The sequence below is a fragment of the Oryzias melastigma genome, linkage group LG13 (assembly GCF_002922805.2).
Source record: "Oryzias melastigma strain HK-1 linkage group LG13, ASM292280v2, whole genome shotgun sequence".
Classification (NCBI taxonomy): Eukaryota; Metazoa; Chordata; class Actinopteri; order Beloniformes; family Adrianichthyidae; genus Oryzias; species Oryzias melastigma.
The window spans coordinates 21,655,736-21,667,607 of record NC_050524.1 but is presented as its reverse complement, the minus strand read 5'-3'; the positions used below and the strand labels follow the sequence as shown (position 1 = coordinate 21,667,607).

The window sequence follows — 11,872 nt, the reverse complement described above, 5'->3', positions numbered from 1 at the left end:
AGAGCCCGAATGGGTCAAACCCCTACAGGTGCATGTGAGTAAGACATACATAAGGCTTAGGAAATGGGCGTTACAGATTTAGTCTTTATGCTTGTACGTTGCAACATTTCATCTCCACTCCTGCAAAATATAGTTTAATTTATATTTGGGGGGTTTATGGAGTTTGAGGATCCCTGCTCAGGATCTGCCATAAATATCAGGAATTCAATTCTATCAGTCTAAGAAAAAACATGGTTTAGTATGTAAACATGCTTTACTGCATTTAGTAAACTGTCCGATTTAAGTCTTTAATTAAACATTCTCTCAATTGAATATGTATAAAACCTTTGAACTCCATTGCAAACCAGAGAAGAGCCAATCGACCTGCATGAAGAGCTGCTTAGGCCCTGTGAGTTTTAAAAACATCTGCTAATGATGATATTAATTTACCCAAATAAGGAATTAGGAATACTTATGTTTACATTTTCCTCTTATGAGGTGTTTATTAAAAGAAGAATGGCTTTGGAGAGAATTATTTTGACCTTATTTAGAAGCAGTAGTGTGTAATGAGCACTGCTCTGCTGGAGGATTATTTTTATTTCCTACTCTGCTTTCACTGATGTCCTCTTCCATCTTCACGTCCAGAGGGGTCATCTCACTCTGCTCGCCCAGGGTCTCCAGCTCCGGCCAGTCTTTGGGGAAGCCTGACAGGTCCAGCAGCTGATCACAGCCAGAACCCAGAGAGGTGGCTTCCAGCTCCGGGGACGACTGGTCATATTCCGTCTTTATCGTCAGAGACGGGGAGGAGGAAGACAGCGAGATCTCCGTCTTTAGCCTTTTTTTCTTCATCAGTGCACGCCAGTCCAGGTAACGACGCTTCACCTGTACGACAGTCATCAAGTATAGACATTAGCATTCAAAGAGCAATTTCAGTTCAACAACTTTACCCCACACATTTCCAGTTCACAGGTTTGGGTTGACAGAGCTGCGATGGAAGAACCAAACACTTCTTGTATTGGAAGGTTTTGAAGGAACAAAATAAAGCAAAATAAGAAATATTCAGTTTTTTGTTAAACAGTCCAGTGAAAATTGTGTTTTTAACATGTTCAGAAAAATGTACTCAAAGTTGCTTTTCCGAGTATTTCTTTATTCAAATCGATAGGAATCCGGAGCTGCAAGCCCCTTGCTCTGCTCCATTCTGATGCATCCGCCTGTAGAGAAATAGATCCATGAAGGTCTTGTCTGAGCTGGAATCCGGCTCCAAACTGTACAGCTGGATAGCTCCAAATATTGCTCACCATTTTTGTTACAGTGGTGATGTTAGGTTGGAGGTGCTGTAAGCTAGTGGGGGAAAGTGTGAACAAAGAGCTTTCAGTAGCGGGAAGAGGGGGTGGGGTTGCCCCACAGCAATAGTCCCATTAGGACAACCGGGAACACTTTGAAAATAGATTTAAAAATGTATCGTAGTGGGATTTCAACTTCTTTGGGGTTTATTTTATAAATATGAAGGTATTTGTGCATATAACATGATCTTTTCAGAAAAAATAAGTTTTGTTCAGTTTTTTTGTGTTTCCTATTACATAATTCAGACGTCTCAAACATCAGCACAGGGATCCTGGGACTGGAATTAAGATGAAAAAACTGAACAAACGGGTGTCTTTGTATCATTTGTGTGTGGAAGTATGTCTCTATGGACACGCCTCCTCACCTTAATATAATGTACTTCTACATTTGACAGTAATAATGATAAATCTACAGCAATTCGGTACCTCTTTTTATAATTCCTCCTATAAGTCCGCCTCCAACTTTTCAACCCCCTTTTTTATTTTGTACCCTCCCCATCTCTAAAATCCCACTATCTCTCTCTTCTCTTCCAAAAAGAAATGTGTAAAAACATCATTATTAATTAAGTTTAGCCTCAAATACAAAAGGGTTTATACAAATATACCTCTCATGTGTCAGCGGATTCATAAACCCTTATTGTAACAGTGAAATGTGTCCAACACAATAGTCTTTTAGCTGCTGAACAAGTTAAAAAAAGAGGTAAAACTGTAGTTAAGTGTGGTGAGCACAGGTAAACACACCTCAGCAGCCGTGCGGATCTCCCCCTCCCCCAGCGAGGTCACACACTGCGCCACTTCCTCCCATGCCCGCCTCTTCAGTTCATTGACTGCTGTGTTCTGTTCAAATGTGCAGAATAAAGGAAAACATGAGTTTCTGACACAACATTACATAAATGATGACAGTCTCGTTGCTGAGTATTCTCCTGGACCGCTTTCTTCATGGTGGAGAGTTTGAATCTGACTGATTACTTTAATAGCCAGGTGTCCTCTATAGGTGTGCTCCTAATTTCATTACACTTTTAAAGGACATTTTTAAGACAATCTGATCTTATTGTAATGATCTGAAATCATCATTTGATGTTTTGTCTTTTGAGACAACCTTAGCTCTAAACTATTGTGTTACAAATACATTTTAATTGTTTTGATTTGACTTAGGAGCAAGAAATTTACTGAACAATGAAGCTTTTTGTGTTCATTAAAATTCAAATATTTCTTTTTTTTTTAATATATTTTTTGTGATTTTTAGTTGTCATTGTTTTTTTCATTTTAAGTACATGTATTGGAATCAAGCTTTATGAAAATAAAAATTTTCTTCCAAAAAATTCAAAAACAATAATATATTATTTAACTTTAGTTTTGAAGATAGTTTGTACTGCAATTTATTCTCCACAGCCTGATCAAAAACAACAATAATAAGCAGAATCTCTGCACCTGCTGTCTGGAGAACAGCACCTCTCTCCTCTTGTGGATCTCGCTGATGAGAGTCTGTGTTTCCCTCACGCTGTAGTTGCTCTTCCTCTTCCTCTTCAGATGCTTAACCCGCAGAAAATCCAGTTTGGCAGCCGGGAAGGAATCAAACGGATGGAAGGAGAGGTTTGGAATTGTAGAAAGAGAAACACGTTTGGCAAAATAGGAAGAGAAATGAAGATGCTGACTGAGGTGATGAACAGATCACATTATAAAGTAAAGGAAGGGCTGAGTCCTCAAACATGCAGAGGCATAGATGTGTACCGGCATCTTCCCCTCCACAAAGGATTTGGGTAGACAGTGTGAAGTTTTTTGGCTTCCTTATGGAAAGATTCCAGCTGTTAAAGGAAAGGAGGCTTCTACTGCACAGAAACGTGTTGAGAGCAGAGATCCCAGCAGGTAGGCTGGAAGAGAGCAGCATCTGAGACTTTCCTTGCTCTCAGTCCGCGTGAATAGTTCTTTTTCATGACTCGATGGGGCTCTTATTTGAAGCAGCTATAGTCTCAGGACTTGCAGGGGATTCAATGCCTTATTTCATGAAACCAGAAGCAGCCAGGTGAGTCGAGTCATACAGGGTGTTGTCATCCTCCTGAAACACACAAACATATGAGTACCACTAAATCACGAGTCACAGTTAAGGTCCGGGGGCCGGATCCGGCCCTGCAGGTAATTATATCCAGCCCACCAGATCATTTTATTTTATTGTTATTAATAGAACGATATTATCTTGCACTGATTTCTACATTTTTATAGTTTTGACAAAATATATTTTTATGAGGAATAAAATATTGAAAGTTATTTAAGGTTTAAGTTGATTTATTATGGAATAATATTCCTGCCTTCATAATTATGTTAAAAAGTTACGGTTTTAAAGTTTAAAACATTTGCATTCTGTGAGCTTTTTTGGCTATTTTGGCGCTTACTAAGATTTTTTTAGGCTGATTTTGGAGTTTAGCTAATATTTCAGCTACTTGCTAGCTATTTTGGCTAATTTAGGATTTTCTTTTAAAGTTTTGCTTTAGGCTGTTTTGTTTTGGTGATAGGCTTATTTTTACACACTAGCTTTTTTGGCTAATTTTTGACTTATTTAAGTTTTTTAGGGTATTCTGAAATACAGCTATTTTTTCAGCTACCTCCCATAGCTGTTTTGGCTTTTTTAGGCTAATTTGGCATTTAGCTAATATTTTAGCTGACAACTTCAGCGTTTTTAGTGATCAATTTCAGCATCTTCAGCGACCAAGTTCAGTTTACAGCATTCACACTAGCATTATGGCAGGTAATGCTATATATCTAGTTTATGTCAAAAAGTTTACATGGTCATTTTTTTTTAAGTGTGAAATTTGGCAATTTTCACATTTTTCCACAATGTCGGAAAAGACAACTTTTGTTTGAGCAATCTTCACAAAATTTAACACAAACAATAATCTTTGACAATATCGATGACCTTTGACCTCAGGTAAAGGTCATCATATTGAATTTTTAAAAAACAAATCACCTTCATTGCAGCTACAAATATGAGCTTCTCCAAGGGATTTTAATCTTTTCCAAACTTCTCGAGATTGGACTTCTCGAGCATCAGAGAAAGAGATGAAGAGTTAAGGACTTCAGCAAATGAAGGAAGGGGTAACTGGGGACGGCGAGGGCATGTAGTACATGTCACTTGTGGCTTTAATTTGTTCTTATTTTTACAACTAACTTTCAAAAAGGCAATAAAATCTAGTATGTTATTTTTTTTTCTTAGCTAAAAAAATAAATTATTTTCAGTAAACTACTCTTCTATTAGTGAAAATCATTTTATATTGTTGATGTGAGTGAGATGAATCACTTTAGGCTTTAGATCATTTGGAAACAAATAATAGTTAACACTGCATGTGTGTTGACACAAAAACAAGAGGATTATTCATATCTATGGAGGATATAGAAGTAGCCACAAATAAAATACTACCACAAAAATACTACTACTACTAATTTTGGTGGTAAAAATAAAACAATCATCTTATTGGCTATATAATAGAATGACATATGTCGCATGACATTTTTGCATGCAGAGTAATTTTGGCAAAAACGTTTTCTTAAAAATAAGCAGGCAAAACGTTTGCATGCTCTTGGTAGTGTTGTTTGTAGATACATTTCTAGAGGAAACAGCGTTTTATTCGAGTATTATGGTGTTATAGAAATACTGCAAGACCAACACACAAACAAATCATTAAATCTAACAGTCGAATGTTTTATTAATCTAACATGCATTTCCTGCAGCGCTTTTAATGTCACATACAGTGAAAAGCACTCACCTCACGCACAAATGGACCGCATTCACAACATCGTTGAAATACAATTTCTCTGGTGCTTTCATGATCCGTCGAAAATTGTTGACAGTGCGGAACTATTGGTAGAATGAAGCTTTACATTCGATGTAGATACATTTTATTCAGTGAGATTTATAGCTTACTTTTATTTACAGCTTTAAACAAAAATGTTGGTCATTTTATTTTACTGAAATTGTTCTGTTTTATATATGTACACCACAATTGACATAATTTAGATAAAAATATGGTTGATAGTCAGTAGAAATACCATACTTCCTGTTTATTAACCTTATTTAGTTTTGTAGGTTTAATTGTGGATATTTCTAGCAACGATTTAATGGCTTAAATGAAAAAATATGTCAGACTAATGGTAAAATGTTCTTATTTCTAACATTTTTGGCAACATTTGAAGGCATCGTGAGTGCCGCACAAGTTCAGCTGCTCCTATTGGTCAGTCCTCGGCCGCGCCCACCTGACGACAATACGGCAGGCGGACACTTCCGGTTCGGGGGACCCAAACAACAAACTACCATACGGCCAAATGTGAGAGCACGCGCGTCTCCATCCTCGCGACTGGACTGTTCTTAATGTTTTCTCAACTGCGGCTGCGCAGATGTCGATTGTGAAGTTTTTCTTTGGTAGTTTAGCTAAAGGCTAGCTAGTTGTCAATGAGAAAAACCCATGTGAAAAGAGAGAGGAGATGGGCTCCGTGCGCTGGGCTTTCCGCTGCAAATCCTGGACACCGAGCAGGTCTGACTGGCTGTTCGCTGCTCGCTGCGTCCAGCCGGAGGAGAAAGAGCGGATCGGACAGTTCGTCTTCACCAAGGATGCTAAATCTGCGATGGTGAGTTTGTTGTAGTCCCCCCGCTGGAGAACTTCCTCACAAGTGACGGAAGTCAACACCCCGTCTGCACCTGTCAACCTCCACAGGTGGGTCGCCTTCTGCTCCGGAGGTTCGTGTGTGAGAGGATGGGAATCCCCTGGACAGAGATCCGGCTGGAGCGATCCCCCCGGGGGAAACCGTACCTGGCCGACCCGCCGAAGGTGAACTCTCGCGAGGTTTCCCTTTTTCCAAAAGGAAGCTGAAGTAGAAAGTTTGACAGAGTTCGGGAAAGAAAAGCAGCCATGAGGTGTCGTCATGGCTGTCTAGAGGATTTACTTGACCGACGATAATGAAGAAAACAATATTAAAAACTTTTTCAAAAAGATCAAGTATGTCTGGGGCTCTAAACTGGGGATGCATAGTAATAACAATAGTAAGTATTAAAATAAACACTCAGCAGGCTGCAGGAAGTAGATTACACTAAATAGATGATGACTTGTTTAGGTCTAGGTGTATATAGAAAACTCATAAGAAGGCAAAGACAGGAAATATTGCAAAATTGTGAACATTTCAGTTTATTGGATTATTTTTGTCTAATCAAATTGAATTTATTGTGTGCTTTTAGCTGAAAAGATTGTATAGAAATATGTTTAAGGTATGTACTTGAATATGGAAATGTTTTTTGAACTCATCCGGAAAGTAACACTATAGATTTAATCAAATAATCATGTGTAATATAAATAAACTGTTGTCATCCTTTAGTTTATGACAGTAAAACCCACAACATTCACAATACAGAAATAAAATAAGAGAACAGCAAAGCAAAAAAAAGTCGGACTGAAACAAATGAAATATTTGTTCTATTAATATTTAGTAGACGGAAAATCAAAACAAAAATGGAACAGCAATTGGATTAGTTGATCATAACTAAATATTTGATTTAGTCTCATCAATTTCACATTTTTTTGTGATATCTGTAGACTTTTTTATGTGATGAGTTTGTCTCCAGGTTGAATATTTTTTCCACTTCTAGATCAGCCCACATTGCGATCGGTCCTGGAGTTTCAACATCTCTCATCAAGGGGATTACGTGGTGCTGGCCGCAGACCGGGGCGTGCAGGTCGGAGTGGATCTGATGAAGGTTTCCATGCCAGGTAAAAGAGGACAGCATTTTTTCTTTAATTACTATTATATTATTTGTTTTTACGTCCTAAAATTCTAATCAAGGGTCTGGAACCTGTTTTATTATTTTTTTTATTCTTGAAGAAAAAATGAGTTTTAAATTTTGAAGAGTTACTGTAAAGTAAAAAGTAATTAGTAAAGTAAAAAAAGTAAAGGAAAGTAGGTCAAACTTTATTCAACTCATTCACAAAAAGCTATGTATCACAAGTTGAAATAAAATATTTTGACAGAATTAAGGCGCAATATCCCTTATTTATTTAAAACAATATATATATTTATGGTAAGGCATATTCTCTATTTTTTTTTTACAAATTCAGGGATCGTAAGTGCACCTTATTGTTAAAAAATACACAAAATTGGCTCTGATTTGATTTTATTCTGTTAACAAAAGGCTCTTAAAATGTTGACATTTTACACCTAAAAAAATGCAAGTTGCTGTAATTCCTCAAACCATCCACAAGAGGGCAATATATCCTCATGAATGCGTTTAAAAGTCTTAGACATCACTCTTGTGTGTATGTTATTATATTAAAATGCTCTTATTCTGAAACATCCTGTTCTTTTCTCACGCTCCGATTCTTCTGCCCTCTCCACCTCCTTCTACCTTCTTTCCCGCCACCTCCTACCTTCTCCAGGTAGCAGCTCTGTGCCGGAGTTTTTCCGCATCATGACTCGTCAGTTTACGCCGCATGAGTGGAGCGTCATCCAGTCAGCCGGCTCTGAGCGAGAGCAGCTCGCCACCTTCCACCGCCACTGGGTAACCATGGCGTTCACTCTGGCCTGTCATCATATTACATTGTCGGATGGTGTTTTGTGAGGGGAAAAAGGAAGAAATCTGCAGGAGCACATGAAAAAAACACAAAGTGTGATGAATATTAGGAAGTTTGTGTCAAAACACACTTCACGTGTGCAGGTGAACTCTTCCCACTTTTTCTTCATATTGTTAACTTTGTTTCTCCTCTTACTTGCACACACATGGTTGAGATAAAGCAACGGCGGATCTAAGTAAAGATGTTTCAAGATTGAGAGGGTGGCACGACGACGTCAAGCTCTGATATCACCGCCACACTGTTGACTAATGGCAGAGCTCAGCGGTTGCCATAGAGATTAGCCCTGTAATAGTGTTATTGTGGCTTATTGGCTGTCAAGCAACACTGCTTTTGGCAGGACACACACACAAAGTCCGTCTTTTGTACAAACAGGGTTTACCGTGTGTGCACGGATTCCCATCTGCTGTTCTCTCAGCTAAAATCAGATCCTGAAAATGAAGAATTCACACTGTACTGTTTTTTTTCTTGTCTTTGCTTGTTTCTGATTTCTTGTCACCCAGACGCTGAAGGAGAGCTTCATCAAGGCCATCGGCACGGGTCTGGGCTTCAACCTGCAGAGGGTGGAGTTCCACCTGTCACCTGAGCCGCTGAGGCCGGGCTCGGTGCTGCGCCAGACCAAGATGCTTCTGGACGAGGAGCCCGAGGAGGCCTGGATTTTTGAAGTGAGGATTGTTCTGAACTGATGAAGAGGCATGAAATGTCCAAACAGAAGAGCAGCTCTGCTTCTCCTACATTTCTGTAAAAACATGAAAATGTGTCAGAAAGATGTCAAGTGCAGCATGAGGCTTCGCATTCCACCAGCACTCACAAAAAAGCAAACACCTCACGTATCAGACGGATCATTGTTGAACGCCAGAAATCAACAGATTGACCTGCTGGATCCCATCATCCTTTTCAACAGGGGGCGCTCATGACCTCTGACTCCCACCAGTCACTCATTTCTCACATTTCATGGTTTTCTTTAACCATCTTCCTCAGTTTTTACTCTTTTGACTAATTTAGAATACATTTAAATGCAGTTATTTCTCATGGAAAATGAGTATTAAGCTTAAAAAAGTGAGTTTTCTGCCTTCCTGTGCTGCTTATTTTCACCTGTAGTGTTCAGACAGGTACTTTTTAAAAATAAAATGTCATATTTTAGTTTAGAAAAGTTGGATACCTTACACTCGTTAAATATTTCCAGCATTAAAATAAAGATTAGATCAATAAAACATTTAATCAATGAATCCAACTCAACCCCCATCCCCCAATAATGATATTCATCCATTCACACAAACACAGGATTAATGGAAATTGCCGAAAAAATAACAATAATAAATACAATTATTTATTTGCTATTAATATGTCAAATTAATTAGGTTTTGTTTTCCAATTTTTCCTTTTTAAAACTGAGACTTTACAAAGTAAAATAATGTTTTTACAACATTTAAAACATGATGTTTCATTAAACAAAATGTAGATTTCTTAATTTAAAAAGGTAATAAATGTCTAAAGCTGTAGGTATAATCCATAATACCAGAAGAACAGGAAAAATGCTTACATAATCTATATTCAACCTTAACTCTTCTGTACTTCCAGTATTTTGTGAAAGTTGGAGAAATATATACAAAACACATTTTTGATCCAATAAATAAAGTTTAGAAAAAGTGCAGTAAGTCATGAATAAAGTTGTTTTTTGTGAATCTAAAACATTTAAAAAGTAAAAAAAATGTCAAAATTTGTGGATATTGTACATGTAACTACAAGTATTTTGCAGTCATGTCATTTTTTAGAAACATTTGGCATTTTTTTTTCTAGTTGTCAACCTGTGATTACAGAATACTCTGTGCAATTTTAGGGTTTCTTATGACGTGATACACCATGGAATTGTGAAAAAAAAAACTTCCATGGGTTAAAATGCCAATGTGAGACTCTGGAAGATTCTGATGATTTACCTGCACTCAAAGACAGAACCGTCCATCCATCCAATCACATGTATCTAGACAGAAACAGCAGAATCTGTTTCACTTTCTTTGTGCTCAAGTCTAACTTCTGTAACTCTGCAGACACACAGTGACACAGACTCTCATCCTACAGGAGCTTGATTGAGGTTTTATTTGTAGAGGTGTTGATATTTGTGTGATTTGACAGGAGAGCATGCTGGATGCTGACCATCACGTTGCCATAGCGATGGGACCACCGGACGAAGCCCGCTCCGCAGTAAGAACGCTGCACATCTGTGCTTATGTTGGTGGACGGACAGAAGTGTTTATGATTTCAGAGGGAGCAGGAATTTACTACGTTCGAGCGCTTGCCTCGAGGATTTTCCGAAATATTTTCAAAACTTTCCATATCCAGTTTCTGTTTTGTCTTCCAGAGTTTGGCCTCCTGGCTTGCTCCTCCTCCTCCTCCTCCCAGCCCGTTCACGCTGCTGTCGTTCAGTGAACTCATCGCCTCCGCCTCGCCGCTGACAGAAGAAGATCCTGCCTACTGGGAGAGCTTTAGGATGAAGGCTGAGGCTCCACAGAGGCGCAGAGAGGCTCAGGCATCTGCATAACGGCCTGTCTCCGGCTGACAACGCCTGCCACACACAGATGTACACACACGCACAAACGGTGTCGTCTGGAGAAAAAAAGAGCAAACTTTGGCGTTTCTAAAGTTGAAACACAAACAGACTTTAAAACAAAACGTCAATCGCAAGTGACGTATTTAACAGACTAATGCAGAAGATCCGGTGAAGTTATTTTCTAATAAAAAACAGGAAAAACTAAAGTTTTATTTATATTTATTTTATCTTACAGTACAAAGCTTTTATTTATTCCCATTTCATGACATTACTTTTGCCGTCTCCTTCCCTCTTTTTCTGGTTGGCGATGTTCCTCTCAGAGATTTTTCAGGCTTGAAGATGTCTGCGGCCGCGGGGAATCGTTTCGGGCCAATAAACATTCAGGTGTCAGGTGCGCTGACGGCTTCCCATTGAAAAGATCTTTTTTGCTCTTTTGGGGTTTATTTTCCACCCTCCCTTTGCCAGGGTCATACTTCTGTTTGGCTTTCTGACTGTTTCAGTTTCTGCCTTTTTTTAAACATGTAACAACACAGATTTTGGTGATATAAACTCTGAATGATGTATTTGTGAACATAACTGCAGGTCCTTTTGCACATCGTGCACTAACTAAGCACACATTTTTGGTTGTTTTGTTTTAATCAAGTTCTTAAAAATTAGATTATTTAACTGAGAGAATCTCACAAAAGGTGCAAAAATGTACTTTTTGTAAAGTAACTTTAGAGGAATGGTCACTTCTTTTGTTTTAATTGCTGCAGTGATTTAACTCTGACAGAAAAGCAGCTTTTCGGTGTTCTTTGTTAGGTTTACAGATAAAAAGTGAGGATGAAACGGTTAAAAGATAAAGCCTGAGAAGGTCCCAGCCTCTGACTCCAGCTGGAGATCTGTTTCCTGCAGCGTCTTCGGTCCTAAACCTCCATCCTGCTTTCTCTGCAGCAGAGAAAAGGCAGCAGGTCAGACTGGAGTCACACAGGCTTTCCTTGAGAAAAGCCATTTTCAGCTGCCTCCAGTTTTCTGCCACAGAACCCAAAGATAGACTTTTTTCTTCTTCTTTACTAAATATAAGCCAAACACTAAAATGGTTTGGCATCTGACAGAGAAAATCTGGAGGTGAAAGACAGGATTACCAGTGAATGACACTTTCTCTTTCAAGAGGAAAAGAGATTTTACTCCAGATTTTTTCTTTTCCTGTCACTATTTTAACAATGTGTTAACCAAAAAGAATTTCTTTTGGGTTTTAAAAGTAAATTTGACAAATTTTTTGTTTGTTCATTTTGGATAGCAGCAATTAACAGTAGCCAATAAAAAAAAAAAAACCAATTTGAATTAAAATACAATTTGAAAAAAACTACATTAAAATTAAACTAAATTAAAATTAAACTAGATTCAATTCAATTGCA

General features: G+C 38.2%; 2 protein-coding genes across 3 annotated transcripts in view; one reads left to right on the top strand and one right to left on the bottom strand.

Annotated features, from left to right (window-relative positions):
• Window positions 1–5,210, bottom strand: part of msantd4 (Myb/SANT-like DNA-binding domain containing 4 with coiled-coils) — a 7,637-nt gene extending 2,427 nt beyond the window's left edge. Inside the window, exons 1-5 of the mRNA XM_024276793.2 lie at window positions 5,081–5,210; window positions 3,054–3,378; window positions 2,754–2,855; window positions 2,064–2,159; window positions 586–861 (exon numbers count right to left, since the gene is read on the bottom strand). Coding sequence (XP_024132561.1) covers window positions 586–861; window positions 2,064–2,159; window positions 2,754–2,855; window positions 3,054–3,059 — 480 coding nt within the window. The 5' untranslated portion in view covers window positions 3,060–3,378; window positions 5,081–5,210. The remainder of the gene's footprint in view (window positions 1–585; window positions 862–2,063; window positions 2,160–2,753; window positions 2,856–3,053; window positions 3,379–5,080) is intronic.
• Window positions 5,211–5,609: 399 nt separating this feature from the next.
• aasdhppt (aminoadipate-semialdehyde dehydrogenase-phosphopantetheinyl transferase) lies at window positions 5,610–11,038 on the top strand. Of its 2 annotated transcripts, XM_024276795.2 has the most exons (7): window positions 5,610–5,939; window positions 6,026–6,139; window positions 6,952–7,072; window positions 7,736–7,857; window positions 8,431–8,592; window positions 10,061–10,129; window positions 10,287–11,038. In XM_024276795.2, exons 1-7 carry the CDS (start codon window positions 5,796–5,798, stop codon window positions 10,464–10,466), a joined length of 912 nt encoding a protein of 303 aa, XP_024132563.1. In that variant the 5' UTR covers window positions 5,610–5,795; the 3' UTR covers window positions 10,467–11,038. The 2 variants fall into 2 exon arrangements, with proteins under 2 accessions (XP_024132563.1, XP_036070962.1); XM_036215069.1 differs by lacking the exons at window positions 5,610–5,939; window positions 6,026–6,139 and adding an exon at window positions 6,217–6,351.
• The last annotated feature ends 834 nt before the right edge of the window (window positions 11,039–11,872 follow it).